Genomic DNA, 15,835 nt, shown 5'->3' on the forward strand with positions numbered 1-15,835 from the left:
TGTCTCTGATCTTGAAGTCATTAATTTTCTTAGATTGTTCTAGCCTCACCACAGGTCTACCCCTTCCTTTCCTAGAAAAAGAATGTTAATATATTGGAGGAGTGGAACTGAATGTGGAACCAAGGAGAACTGGATTCAAATTCTGCTTCTCTCATTTATTAAGTGCCTGATCTTGTACAAGACCTTATTATCACTCTGGGGCTCAGAAAAATAGTATAAAAAAGGTATATGTGACCTTCATAGGCCTGTTGTGAGGCTCAAATGAGATATTCTCAGGTGCTTTGGAGTTACTGAATAACATCATTTCTTATTTTAAAAAAAAGTCATTTCAGACAGAACTTACATTTTTCTTTTTGTTTAAAAAATTGTTACAAGCTCAACCATCATGAAAGCAAATGCATATGTATACATATATGTATATATAACATACATACATATGATAAACTATAAAAATTTAAAAATACAAACTTCCATAAAACCATTTTATTTAGACAAAACCCATGATTTCATTAGTGTAGGGAACTGTCCTTTTGGAAGCCCTTTACCAAGGCAGATTGGCACTTGTCTATAACTTATATTCTTGGAGAGTTGCCTTGATCACGAGTGTCAAAATTCTGCTTGCCTGGCTCCAAACAGCCCATAACATTGCTAGTGCTTAGAAACCAGATTAAAATATGATTGAGAAATATGTAAAAAAATTAACAAAAATACAATAAAACATAGATAATGTTACTATGTTATTCTTCAAGTCAATATGTGACCCTCAAGGATCCTTATGTTTGTATTTATTGACTCTCATTTCTATTTGAGTTCACAATACTAGCCTAGAATTCTGAGAGATTAAATGATTTGCCCAGAGTCATACAGCTGGTATATATGTCAGAGGTAGGTCTTCTTGACTTCAGAATCAGTTCTCTTTCCATTATGCCATGATGTTTCTCATAAAGCAACCAACATTTCACAAAGTAAAACCAAATAAATGGTCAAAGAATACACTTGCTTTATACCTTTTTCATATCTTTATAAAATTGTATTATTTGGGGAGGGTTTTTAGTTTTTAAAAAAATGTCATTGTAGTCAATGTTCATAGCTCTGATTCTGCCAATCTGACTCTGCAGAGTCAATTGCCCATTTACTAGCTACTGGACCCCCGCTTACCTAACTCTCTGAGCCTTTGTTTCCTTAGTTATATCAAAATAATAAGACTTTTGGTGAGATAATGCATGGAAAATGCTGGAAAACATTAAAACCCCAAACAGATGTAACTTATTTTGATTTTTATACCCTTTACAATTATCATTTTACAGTGCTATAATATTCCATTACATTTTATGCCATATTTTAACCTTTCTTCAATCATTGAACATAGGGCTTCTAACTGGTTGCTATTTAAAGAATAAATAGATAGATCCCATTCTCCTTTTTTTGCATTCTTTTAGGGGAAAATCTTGGCAATGGTATCACCAGGACAGGGGTTATTTTAAGTTTTGTGACTTTTCTCTACATTGCCTACTTGTTCTCCAAAAGGCTTGCACCCATCTGTAGTGCAAACAACAATGTAATCAAGTATCTATTTCCCAGCAGTCCTGATAATATTGTTTTTGCTAATTTAGTGGGAATAAAGTGATATGTGAGGCATTTCTTGATTTATATTGCTCTCTTTATGACTGGATTGGAGGAGAAGCATGGCATCTGAATAGAGTTCTGGATTTGAAATCAAGAAGACCTGGGTTCAAATGTTTATACTCTTATACTTAATGGTTTTTGTCTACGGACAAGTCATTTATCCTCTCTGGGCCTCAGTTTCCTCATCTGTAAAAAGTATGGACTTTAGAAAGCATCCTCCCTTTGCCAGTCTCTTTACCTTCTTATTATCCAATCCAGATTTTGGTGACAGGTCCCAGTCTACAAGTAATTCTCCCTCTTTTTTCAACAAGTTCAGTTCTTGGGTCACAGTCTTCCTCCTACCCTATCTTCTTCCCTCAAATAAATATCCTAAATCCCCAATTCCCTATGTTGCTCAATTTCTATGACTTATTCTTCTATTCTACTTCAGCTTCTCAGGGACGATTATGCCTTTGATCATGCCTTGAAAAGTATTCTGCTTTCATGTTCAAAAACTCTGAATTTTTTTATCCAAGCATAATATTTTATCTTTCTACCCCTTTTATACCTCATTCTTCCTAAAACTCTTCATCCACACCCTAAACTCCAGTTCCTCCATTCCTCTGCACTGTCCCAGGCCTTCAACTCTGTTCTAATTACACTCTCCTTCCTTCCCAGTTGGTGACTCCATTCATTTCTGTGCTATTCTTTACTCTTGTATCCCTTGCTCCCTTGTCCTGTCATCAATCACGCCTCATCAAAAGAAACAGCAAACTTTGCTGATTGTATTAATCAATAAGCATTTATTAGGTGCACTTATGGATAGCTCTGATTATTAAGAAGACTTCCCCAAGCCAAAATCTTCCTATAACTTTAACTCAGTGCTCTTAGTTCCTTCCTTTTAAGCCAAGCAGAACAAATATAATCTTTTAGAAATTTTAATAATATTTTATTTTTCCAAATACATGCAAAGATAGTTTTTGACATTTACTTTTGCAAAACCATGTGCTCCAAATTTTTCTCCCTTTCTTCCCCCCTCGCCAAGATAGCAAGCCATCCAATATAAGTTAAACAAGCACAATTCTTCTAAACATATTTCCATATTTGTCATGCTACCCAAGAAAAATCAGATCAAAAGGGAAAAAAAATGAGAAAGAAAAAAAACAAGCGAACTAACAACAATAAAAAGGTGAAAATACTATGCTTTGATCCACATTTAGTCTCCACAGTTCTCTCTTTGGATGTGGATGGCTCTTTTAATCACAAGTCTATTGGAATAGTCTTGAATCACCTCATGAACAGAGATTATCTTGATTCAGCATACCCTCAGATATTTGAAAACAGCTATCATTCAAGTCTTCTGTGGGCTAAATATTTCCATGGGGTTCCATCAGTAGGACTATATGCTCTGTAATTTGACATTTTTGTGCACCTTGAATTGAATATCTTTCCTTTTTTCTTAAAACCCTATTATATTGTAAACTTTGTGAGGGCAGAGACCATGTTTAATTAAAATATCTTGTCTCTTCCACGTCTAGTACAGAGCTCTCTACACAATAGATACATAGTAAATAATTGTTTCCATATTTATGAAAAAATGAATGCTAGTAAATGTCTTTTGAAAAATCTACTCAGGAAAAATTGTTTGTCCTTTGTTCTGGAAGAGGACCAATGACATCAGGAAGGTGGTATTTTAACTTGCAGGTGAAATGAGTTTAAGTGAGGCACGCTGTGGTCTTTCCCAGGTCACAGTTTGTCTGAGGCAATAACCTTTCAGTTAAGGATAGTTAAGAAAAGAGGCAAAAGATGGCCTAGTTTGTCTACTCACAAAAAATAAAATAAAATAAAACTGGGAGGGGAAAACTCTCAGCATTTTTGGTTAAAACAGAAACAATTATTATTTACACTTACTCTGAGCCATTGAGACCCAAACAATGACCTAGTAAAGCTCAGGCTGGGACTTCTCAAGCAGAGCCAGAATGATTTGCTTTTAAGGCATGGTCAAGTTGCTCCATTTTCAGTTCAAGAAATCACAAATGAAACTACATAAATGAAACTACTTCAGAGCTTTAGTTCAAGAAATCATAAATGAAACTACATGGAGAATTAGTTGTCCCAACTTTTTTCAAATGAAAGAATAAATAAGTAGGGAAAAGGGAAAAAAAAAAAAAAAACTATCCCCATAACTATCCCCAAATCCCAAGATATCTTACAAAACTTCAGCTATCAAAATTTATATTCCTTTAGGCAGAGCACTCACATGTAAGTGCATGATTCCCCATGTGGACAAAAGGAGAAAAAGACACTTTACTCCACTGGAACTAGCAGCTGGGGCCCCAGGAGGGGTAGCTACTCACTGCTCACTACTCCTACTCACAGACTGTTGTTTGTGATACATTCTTGAAGAGAACCAATGATATCAAGATGGTCATGTCTTAATTTGCAAGTGAACTGCATTTAAGTGAGGCAGGGCTTTGCAAAGTCATCAGCCTCACTCTCCGGAGAAAATGGGGCTAGATATATGGATATGTGAGTCATATGCATAGAGATGTCAGTTAATCCATGGGAGCTGCTGACCTAAGGTCATAATCTGCTTTCTCCCCTCTCAGTTTCCCAAATGTTCTACCATCTGGCTTCCTTCAATTCAATTGAAACTTTTCAGAGTTACCAGTGGTCTCTTAATGGTAAAGTCTCATGGGTTTTTCTCATTTCTCTTTCTTTTGGGCCTCTCTGCAGCCTTTGATACTGCTGACTCTCTTCCCTTTCTGGATGTTATATCCTTTCTGGGTTTCTATGGCATTGTTCTCTCTTGGTTCTCCTCCCACCTCTCTAATTATTTCTTCTCATTCTCCTTTGTTGGATTTTCATCCATGGCACAATCACTAATTTGAGAAGTTGCCCACTAAGACTCTCTCCTATTTCCTCTTTTCCTTTATCTCTGTGGCCTCTAACTTGGTGATCTCATTCATTGATTCAATTAGAAACTCTACTCAGATGATTCCCAGATTTTTATATCTAGCCTTAGTTTCTCTCCTAAGTTAATCCCACAGTACCAGCTGCTTACTGAAGATTTCAAAATTAACATCATAAGCTCAACATGTCTGAAAAAACTCATGTTCTCTCCCTCCAAATTCATCCCTCTTCTGAATTTTTCTACTGTTGTTGAAGGAATCACATCCTTCCTGCCACCCAGTTCATAACCTCAGCATCAGTCTTGACTCCTTTCTCTCATCCCACATCTCCAGTTTGATGCCAAACCTTATGAAAATGTTTTTCTCTACATCTTTCACATATTTTCCCTTCTTTTCTGGCCTCAGGTACCCTCACCTTGTCCTGGACAATTACAGTAGCCTCCTACTTGACATCCAGCCTCAAGTCACTCCTTTTTCCAAGTCATCCTCTATTCAAATGCCTAAAGCATCAACAATTCAATCTGTCTTAACAGCCTTCTTCCATTTTACTCCACTCAATGCAGATTACAATGGAGCTATCCCAACATCCTCATACTCCATCTTCTGCTTATACTTTTGTATTAGTTGTCTACCCATGCATGAAGAGTTCTTCTTCTTAGCCTCTGTTCCACAGAATCTCTGGCTTCCTTTAAGCCCCTTCCCAGAGATCTTTTCTCTATCTTCTGTGCTGTCACTTATTTGAACAGGAGTCCTTGAGAGCAAGACAATTCTTCATTTTTATTTTATTTTCCTGTTTTTAGCATAGTCCCTGGCATGGAGTCAGTGTTCAATAAATGTGTTAGTTAATTTGTTGATTAAACATCTTTTCATGTGTTGTTAGCATTTTGCATCTCATCCTTCAATAGTTTTCTGTTTGTCTTCTTTGATCATTGCTCCACTGGGGAGCATATTATTTTTAGAAGAGATGCATTCATTCTTTAGAAATCAGTCATTCAATAAGCATTTATAGATTCTGGAAACCAGACCTTTATCTGACATATTTACTACAAATATTCTTTTCCCAATCTGTTCCCTTTTTGTTGTGCAAATAGAGTGTTTTTTTTTTCCCCAAAGGAAGTTTATTGGCATTCATTTTCTCATTCAACAAATATTTATCATGTCTCTACTATAGAGAAAGTCCTGAACTAGGTATGGGGATGACTCAATATTTTTTATTAATGGTCTCTACCCTCTTGGAATTTACATTGTAACAGTGTTCTAGAAAAAGACTAATTTACTGATTTGGGGAATAGAAAAATATCTGTTGAAGAAAACTGGGGAAACAGACTAGAGAAAACCTTGATGGGTAAAGAAGCATGTAACAGCTGTTTTCAGAAATCTGAAGTACTGTGAGAAGAGAGATTGGATTCATAATACTCGACTTGAGAGGAGAGAGGAAATAAGCATTTATACAGCATCTATTATATGGGAAGGCACTGTGCTAAGCACTTTACAAATATCTCATTTATGGCAAATAGGAATTAAGTGATTTGTTCAGTAAGGGTATGAGATCAGATTTAAATTTGTGTCTTCCTGACCAGCACTTTATTCACTGTGCCAACCTATTTGAAAGGGAAGAACTAGAAGCAATTGGTTCAAATTATAGAGAGGTAGATTTTGGCTTTTTGTGAAGACTACCTTCCTAACAAAAAAGGCTTCCATAAATGGTTTGTACAACTCAAGAAGTAGTGAGCACCATGTCATTAAATAGAAGGTGAATGAGCAATTGCTGGTCATGTTGGAGAGGGGATCCAGTGCTCAAAGCCACTTTGGATTAGAATAACCTACGTGGGAGAAAAAAAAAAATTACCTCTTTGGTTCCTCCTAATTTGGGAATCCTCATTCTGGGATTCCTTCACAATGAGAAGTAGGTGGTAAAGGTAAAGATCAAGAATGGTCACAAATGGGGTGATGATGGGCATTCTCCAGGTACAGCTTCTCACAGATCAGCTGGCTGCAGAAACAGCTGCCAGAGTGGAGGCCCAGGCCAGGATTCGCCAGTTGCTGTTGACCAACCGGGATCTGCTCCAGCACATGGCTCTGCTGGGTCGGCAACTGAGGGAACTAGAGGAAAGAGCTTGGGACCGACATAATGGTAAGAAGTGTTCAGGGCAGGACAGGGAACGGGTAGTTAAAGGAGGGTGTGTGTGGGGGAATTGGTTCAAGAAAGAGAAGAGGGTTGAGACTGGTCTGTTACTTTGGGATTTGGAGATTCTGGGAGTCTCATGTGGCCCAGGTAAAGTTGGAAGGAGGAGATAATGTTGATCTAACGATGAAGGATTATAGAGGTGTAGAACTACTAGAAGGGCATTCTGGGCTCCTAGTAGAGTATGTATGTGTTGAAAATTACCTTTAGTTTTCTACATGGTACTAAATTATGCTAAGATTTTAATTGGTTACACTAAAATTTTCTCTTGTTCCTTTCATAGAATATAGTGTGTGAGAGCTAGAAAGGGCTTAAGAATCCACTTTCTTATGGTATCTCATTGAGCTCTTTCTGCTCCAAGTTCAAAGGGAGGAAGAACTTCAGTTATCATCAGGAGGGAGAGCTAGGGAAGGCAATGGAAGAACCCAATCTATCCTTTTTCTTGATTTAAAGAACAAAAAACAGAGAATGTTAGAAGAAACCTTAGAAGAAAAATTGTTTTTTGTTGATGAGAGAGAATATTAATACAAAAAATGGATAATATTATTATTAGAAAGCACCTTAGAAAAAAGAGTTTTGGAACTTGGATAGGAGGATAGAAAAATTGGCTGCTGCCACTTTGAGGGCCTGCCTGGGAATCTTTAGCAGTAGACTCTGGTCAAAGAGTTTATGATTATTATTTTCTTTCTTCTACTCAAATAGGTGGTCAATCTCTGCAGAGCTTCAGTCTTAGCTTGGACCGGGCCTCCACACTGGGTCCCAGGGCCCAACGGAGCCAGGACACTGTGGGAAAGGTTAGCCTGACTTTGAGAAGTGAGCATCTGCCTGGGCTCAGCCAGAGAAAGGAAGACTCCAAAGAAAATGAACAAGGAGGGAGTCCGTCCAGTATCACAACCAATAAAGATAGGTCAGTGACCCCATGACTTCCCTACCCTTTCTCCTAAAGATAGACAAATAATCCCCACAATCTCAAAATGACATGAATACCCACTGGCGGATTTTGTACTTTCTCTAGATACTGAGGGCAGTGTGTTGTAATGCAAAGATTGATAAACCAGGCCTAGTCTGGTTTCTTTAGACCTAATCTTTGGTCTTGTTCCATCCCTAATTCAACCCATTCTCTATATAATTTGGAGCAATTAATCCCTTTTTTAAGCCTTAGTTCTTCCTTCTGTAAAAAGGAGAGAATCAAATCTAGACTACCTTTTTTCACAGATTTATTTTGAGGATCTAATGAGATAAGATATGAAAAAGCTTTTCAAGGTCCTCCAAAACACCAAATATCATAAAGGATTATTATGCTTATTAGGGTCATAGGATTTAGACCTGAAAAGGACGTTAGAGCAGGTCTGGCTCAATCCCTTTCAGTGATGTCTAAAGAGAGAAAGTGACTTGCCTAAGATCTCAGATATACTAAGTCAGCAGAGCTGGAATTCAGACTGAAGTCCTGTACCTGGACCCAGGGCCCTCCCATAGCATTCAGAAATGGAATCAGAGCCCTGAAGAAAGAGTTTCTCCTGGTTCTTTTAGGTTTGAGGCAAGATAAACTGAAAGCAATGGGGAGAAACCCTAATTTCCCACAGATAATCCCCTTTCCCAGCCCTATGCCAGCTCTCAAGAAGAGCAAGGAACCAGGAAAGTTTTAGATCATCCCTCTGCCTCCAGACAGGTCTTTCCCTAACCCTGATGAGATTATTCCTATTTTTTTAAGATGAGGAGCAAATTCAGAAAGTTCAAAAGTGTAAAGAATTAGGAATAATCCTGACTCCAGCCCCCATGTTCTTCCCACTCTCCTTCCCTTCCTCCCCAATCTCCCCTCCAGGTTGTTGATGTCACCATCCATTCCCAAGCTTCACCCTCCACCCCCTACCCTCAAGAAGAGGTTGACCAAGACTTCCCTCAGCCTGGACTCAGAGCCTGACCTGGGACAGCCATCCTCCTTTGGAAGCCCAGATTCAGTGAGCAATGACACCCTGGAGGAGGTCAAAGCTGGGGCCACTCAGTGGCGCCTCTCAGCCGCAACTTCCCCACCTGGAGCCAATGACACGATCCTGCACATCAGTTTCTCTGATGAGGATGAGGAGGATCCAGCCATCGAGGCTCACATTCCTGCATAAACCCACCCCAACCCCCTGGCTTTTCTCCTCCTTTTCCTTCTTCCTTTTCCTTTGGATCCTACCAGGGAAAGGCCTCCAGATCCACCTGGAGCTACCTACAGTGTACCTAAATTTGAGCATAGGGCAGAAATAGCCTACTATAGTGTTCACAGCACTGGACTTGGAGCCACTGACCTGGGTTCAGATCCTGGTTCGGTTCCTAAGCCATTGGTGTGATGCAAGACAAGTCACTAATATGCCTCTGGGCCTAAATAGCATCATCTGTGATTTGATGAGGTTAGACCAGATTATCGCTAAGATCCCTCTCAGCTCTTAATCTTATGACCATTCCTTCTGAAATATCATGGTGTAATGGCAGGAGCATGGTCTTGCAGTCAGAAGAGGTAGATTTAAACCCCATCTCTGACACTTTAGCTATGTGAACCTGGGCAAGTCATTTCACCTCTTTGAGCCTCAGTTTCCTCCTCTGAAAATGGGGAAAGAAATCGTTGCACTACCTACCTCACAGAAAGCACTTTGTGAATCTCAAAGTGCTCTAGAAATGTGAGCTGTTTTTTGTTGGAGATCAGCTCACTTCTGAGTTGCTTTACATGTTTGTTTATTTAATGAGTTAACCATAGCCTTAACCAGCTGAGCAATTAGAAATAAGATGTCCCAACTTCCTACCCACCCCCAGACCTTCTGCTAAGATTTCTTCTAGCTAATTCTCCTTTCCGCATGTCAATTTCTTCATCTATAAAATGAGAATATTAGACTAAAATGACCTCTAAAGTCCATTCCAGCTCTCAATGGCATCTTTGCTCCCATCTAAATGGTCTTTGCTCCCACTTTCTTCTCAGTCCTAGAATGGGTTTCCCCCTTCCTCCATTTTCCTCTGATAAGGTCCTTTCCATCCTTCAAGGTCCCATTCAGCTCCTCCTTCCTCTGTGGAGCCTACCTTGAACATCTCCACACCCTTTCTCTCCCCAGAAGAAAAGGATCTTTCTCTCCCTAAATTTTTTAGAGTTCTTTGAAGGAAGCTCTGCTCTACTCTTATAATATTTTCCTCGTGTCTTATTTATGTGTGTCTATGGCATTACCTTCTCCCCTCCCCTTACAACTGTGAGTTCTAGAAGTGCTGTAACTATTTTTACTTTCTGTTTTTGTTTTCCACATGGAGGCAAGTAGTAAGTCAGAACCTTCATGCTGGAAGGGACCTTAAGGGTCATTGAATGAAACCCTTTCATTTTGCAGACAAGAAAACTGAAGCCCAGAAGGAGAGGTGACTTGCCTGGCATCACACAATGAACAAGCATCAAAGGCAGGATTTGAATCCAGGTCTTCCAGACTCCAAATCCAACACTCTCCATTATATTACACTGCCTCATGTTGCATCGTAAATGTCTGAGATGGATAGAAATATAAAGTTTTATGCTCCTGGGTATCCCAGTTCACATTTTGTGATCCTTGGCTGGGCTCCATCATGATCAAATGGGAGCCTGTCTCAAGCCTTTTGCAAATTTTCAAGACCTATATAAATGTGAACTTTTATTATTTCATAACTTTAAGAAGGTCTCTCCCTTACTCCCTGAGATCTGATAAACCTCTGACTCTTGTGGATCTAGAAAACCCCATTCAGAAGCATTGCTCTGTCACTCCCTAATGCCCTTCATAGGAATGAATTGATTAAGACTTTTTCAAGAAATAGGAAGAGAGGGGAGAGAGCAGCAGAAAGGCCCTGAACACCTGAAATTAGGCTTGGGATGGAGCAGATGAATGACAACACAGACAAAAGTTACTGATTTCACATTTTTGTCACAAACCAGGAATATAATCCATATATGATATAGAGTCCCCACGACTATACCTATCTCCAGTTTTTAAAGCACTTTCCTTTATAAGGAAAAGAATGCCAGTGTCATTGTTGGTATTTTACAGATGAAGAAACTGAGACCAAGTAAAGGGATATGAGTTGCTCAATCTTACACAAGTAAAAAGTTCCAGAGCTGGGACTCAGTGTGGGTCTTCTAGCTCTCTAACTCATTCCACTACCTGCCACAGCCCTTTAATACTGGGGACTTCTCACCCCAACCCCCCAGCTTGGGCACTCTGGGCTGTTGCTTGCAGCCCTAGAATTCCTATAGCTTATCCTCCCTCTGGAATGTAAATCCTCGAGGAGAGGTGATCGGTAACTAAATAAGTCAGAACCCAGCAAAGATTATCTTTACCCATCCTGTGGCGTCTGTCCCAGTGTCCCATATACTAACCCTAAGAATGTGAGAGATTCCTCCTTTTCCTTACTCCTAGATCAATATCCCATAATTCCTTGTCAAGAGCAAGAATGTAGAATGAGTATGGCAGAATTAGATTGTATAAACTTTTCAAGAGGAAAGATAAAAAAATAGTAGAAATGGAATGGGTTTGGAAGTGGAGAGAAATGAATGTCCTGAGTCTGTTCCTAGATCAATAACTGTGATTTGGGAAAAGGAATTGGGAAAGAGTGGCAAAGGATATATAAGAGAGATCCAAGTTTTTATTGATGCAAGATAATGGAAGGAGCAGAAGAAAATTTTGAGGTTAAGGAGAAATTCATATTTCCAAAGTGGTTTTAAGGGACCCAGTAAAAAGGAATGGGAGAGTAATCAACAAAGAAGGAAGTAATCAACAAAGCTACAGTTATGTAGCTACTTATCTAGGAATAGAAAAAAAGATAGTGAAAGAGCAAACATATATTCATGATGCTTTCTTTCTTTTATGGAAATTCAAAGAATTTTTGACTTCTTAATTCCTTTATCTGTTCACAGGTGAAGGGATGTACACAATGGATCTGAAATTAGAAGATGTGTTTTAAATCCTAGATTCCAATGCTGGCCCTGTTACTCTAGATAAGTCACTTCATCCTTCCAAGCCTCACATATATATAATTAACAATCACCCATGTCTGTATACTGTGTTGTAGTGGGACGAGCATAAGGCTTGAAGACATAAGATATAGGTGCAAATTCTGTCAGTCGTTAGCTGTGATACCCTGGCAAGTTCTGAGCTTTGGGAATAATAATCCTCTTCCTGAGAGTATGAACTCTTGTCTTTTCTCTGTATCTCCAATGCATAGCTCAGGGCCTAGTACTTAGTAAGCATTTAATAAATCCTCATGGATTGATTGAAAGTGTTCATAACTCACAAAAGGAGAGGAGTTCTTGATCAGGCATCAGTGAATTTTAAAAATATTTTGATAGCTTTATTTCAACATAAATTACTTCCTTAGTAATCCTATATATTTTTTATTCACTTAAAAACATTATTTTAAGGAGAGGTCCATAGATTTCATCAGGGATCTAAGATGCAAGAACCCCTGACACAAGAGTCATGAATAATAATTCATTATAATAATCCATATGATAATATGGCACTTTATTCTTATAAAGTGCTTTGAACCAGAGTACTTCATCTGTTCTTAATAATAGCCCAAGCAGAGAAACAGGACAGTAATTGTTTATAACACATTTTATGCTATAACAATAATTCCTGTCCTGTTGCTCAAGGTCAATAAATCAATGACAGTCAGAATTAGAACCCTGACTTTCAGTTCAGGACGTGTTGCTGTAGGATTCAGAAATTTGGAGGTGAAAGGAGAGCTGTGAACCAAAATCAAGGAAGAATAATAGGTTGGTTGGTTGGTTGGTTAGTTGGTTGGGTCAAACTCAGTAAGCCCAAATGGTCTGGTCTCCTACTGCCACCTTGTGGTTATCTGAAGGATTGCCATACAGTAACTACTCATTCCCTAATCTGGAGCTCTTGTACAGTGGCTCCCAGAATGGAGGAGAGGTCTCATGGCTGAATTCTACCATTGTCTCCAAACTAGCATCCTGTATCTCAGGATATGCTACAGCAGGACACCTAGGAAATTAACCTTGACTTTCTGGAAGATCAGAAATGGGAAGAAACTTTTTTTTTTTTACTTTTTGAAGAAAAGGTCACTGAATTTGAATCAAGAAATTTGGGTCCAAATATCATTTCTTCTACTCACTGTGTGACCTTGAACAAAATATTTAACCTCTGTTGACTTTAATTTCTTCATCTGTAAAATGAGGGTGTGGATTAGATAATCTTTAGATGATCTTCTAGCCCTCAATCCGATAATGATTCTATGAATTATGACTGTTCCTTAGCATCTCCTTAGCACCTTTAGAAATTTTGAACAAGTCCCTTCTCTGCATGTCTTTATTCATTCATCTGTAAAATAGGATAGTGATATTTACTCTTCCTACCGGGGCCCTTGCAAGGATGAAGTGAGATAATTAAACTGTGACATGCTAGAGAAATGCCAGCTATTACATATTCTCTCATACACACAAGATCATAAATTTAGGGTTGAAAGATTTAAAGGGCTTTAAAGCTCATTAATTCTAAGCCCCCTCATTTCACAAATGAAAGAACTGAGACTCAAAGATAGGAAGTACCTTGTCCAAAGTTATGGTAAATGGCGGAATTTTGATTCTAGCTTAGGTTCCCTGACACTGAATCCAATGCACCTTCCACTGTACTAAGCTGAATCCTTAATTCTCTATGAGTTGTGCCAGAGAGGTGATACCAACCTTCTCTATCTTGTATTGTACAACTTTATTATTTTATTTCATTCAACAAACATTTATTAAGCAATGACAGTGTATAGAGAGCTATATAAAGTTTAGATAAAAATGAGCCCCAATTCACTTTGGTATGTAGCCTACTAGGAAGGGATAGTATATAAAGAGATATCCTCTAAAACCTACTGTTATAGTAACCTGCATTAGAGAGGTCTAAAACAAAGTACTGTGAGTATATAAGTTAATGTAATTAAAAATAAAAATACCAAATAAGCAATTTAAATAATTTCTAGAAGACCCTTATGCTAATACTCAAGTGTAGCCAGACTCCTATAGCCTGACTTTCCATTAGTAGATGAGCATAATGAGTTCATCCCCTGGAAGATAATGGTAATACGCATTTATTAAGTACTTGCTATTTACAAGGCTATTACTATTAAGCCCTGGAGAGAACAAAGACAAAAATTAAACTTCCCCTGCCCTTAAGAGGCTTACATTCTACTGAGGAAGATAATACAGAAAAACTACTAGAAAATAATTTGAGAGGGAAAGAACTTTAATTAGAGATTTAGAATTTCTGAAAGGAGGTGGTAACTAAGGTGAATCTTGCAGGAAACCAAGGATTCTATGAAGCAGAATTGGGGAAGAAGGGCATTCCAGCCCTCTGAGACTGCCAACAAAAAGGCCTAGAGATTGGAATTCCGAGTTTGGGAAACTGCAAGTAGAAGCCAGATGAGGTGGAACACTGAGTGTATAAAAAGGAAGAAATATGAAATGTGTCAATAAAGTGGTCTAAAGCCAGAATAGAGAAGTTGGAAGCTGAGAAGTTTGCATTTTATTCTCTAGAAAATGGAGAAATATTGGAGGTTTTTTCAGTAAGGGAATAACACGGACAGACTCATGCTTTAGGAAGATGATTTTGGTACCTCCTCAGGAGGAAGAACCAGAGAGAGGAGAGACTGTGGAAGCAGGGAAACCAGTTACGCTATTGTTAATAGTCGAGGCAAGCAAGAGGGATCAGGGCCTCAACTAGGGTGGGGCTGTGAAGGTGAAGGAAATAAGTATTTCGGAGAGGTATAAGGAAGAGCCTGGCCTGGAGGATAAGTAAAGGGCAAAACGTTTTTTCATAAGAGTGAGATGGGGTGTTATTATCTCCACCCTGCAGATTATAGACCTGAAGCTGGAGAAATTTAAATGATTTCCGAGTGGTCTCACAGCTAGAGAACTTCCAGTCTTGGGGCTAGTCTGCTCTCCCATGCTACCCCAGCCTGAGTGGATGGGATGGGAGGGGCAGGGAGAAATGGCCAGCGCCAAACCCAGAAAGGTCAAATAGGACTTGAGTTATGAAATGGAGTGGCTTGAGGGGGGACCACTAGCAGGGAATCAGTGCTAAAGTGGGCAGACAAAGGCCCCACTGACAAAATAAGAATCATGACTTTGTTTTAGCTTAAAGAGCTACAGATTGAAGGCTGCTGTTTGCTGACCACTGCCCCAGGGTGGTCTCTAATGGGCTGTACAGCTTGTCTGTGCTCTAAGACTCAGTCCCCTGAGGATAGCTTCTGTGGGCTGGCACTCGCCTGAGAACTCAGAAGGTCAGAGCTGGACGGAGCCTGGGGAAAGTCCAAGCCCCTCCTTTTACAGACGGGGCCACTAAATCCCACGGGTGTTTAAGCGTTACTTGTCTAAGTGTTGGAGGCAATATTTGAACTCTGGGGTGGTGAACCCAAACATGTGTGCCCCTTGCACTGTGCCCAGTGCCATGCAGTAATTAAGTCGGCTGCGATTAGACCCCAGCTATAACTCTAAATCTAGTTTTCTTCCCACTATACTGTGTTACTTTGTACAAGCAATAGGCTGTATGACAGTGCCCAAGTTGCTTTTTTCCCCTTAGCCTCCCTTACTCTTCTGGTAAATGAATTACTGCGTTAGAAGGGCTTAGTTTCCGTGGAAGAAATAATTCTCCACAAGGGGCTGAGGGCCAAACTCGGAGCCCTTGAAAGGAAGTCCTAAGAAGGTCCCCAACCGGTCCCAGGGAGCTGAGGAGAGGTCTCCCAGGAAACCAAAAGGGTCTGACAAGCTCTGGAAGAAAGCTGTCTGCAACACTAGGAGTGAACACCAGGGGTCACTGCTATCAAAGTCACGGGCGCCTAAAACCAAGAAACTTAGACTGGGTTTGGATTGGGGATTACTCCTCTCCTTTCCTTTAGGGATGGAGGGGCAGAAGCTGACTCCCCACTGGAGAATTTCTGCCAAATGTTGTCCAGGGCAAGGGATTCCTCGGACCATTCCCCAAATACATTCAATCTCTCAATCCAGATTCCCTGCTCTAAAACAGTCACCTGGAATTACAGAATATTAGTGTTGGAAGGGACAGAATATAGAACAAACACTATCAGGTTTGAGAGAAAGAAACTGTTAAGATCAACTAATCTATCCTCTTTCAAATTTACA

General features: G+C 39.4%; 1 protein-coding gene across 3 annotated transcripts in view; it reads left to right on the forward strand.

Annotated features, from left to right (window-relative positions):
• LOC100935348 (carboxyl-terminal PDZ ligand of neuronal nitric oxide synthase protein-like) overlaps nt 1-15,633 on the forward strand; it is a 34,144-nt gene extending 18,511 nt beyond the window's left edge. The window contains exons 9-12 of one of the 3 annotated variants that reach the window (XM_031954239.1): nt 6,486-6,651; nt 7,405-7,609; nt 8,525-8,660; nt 10,053-15,633. In XM_031954239.1, the coding sequence (XP_031810099.1) occupies nt 6,486-6,651; nt 7,405-7,609; nt 8,525-8,660; nt 10,053-10,106 (561 nt within the window). In that variant the 3' untranslated portion in view covers nt 10,107-15,633. Of the gene's footprint in view, nt 1-6,485; nt 6,652-7,404; nt 7,610-8,524 lie in introns of all 3 variants that reach the window. The other 2 variants (XM_023507393.2, XM_031954240.1) reach the window with 2 other exon arrangements.
• Nucleotides 15,634-15,835: the final 202 nt, after the last annotated feature.

This window comes from Sarcophilus harrisii, chromosome 2 (assembly GCF_902635505.1).
Source record: "Sarcophilus harrisii chromosome 2, mSarHar1.11, whole genome shotgun sequence".
Lineage (NCBI taxonomy): Eukaryota > Metazoa > Chordata > Mammalia > Dasyuromorphia > Dasyuridae > Sarcophilus > Sarcophilus harrisii.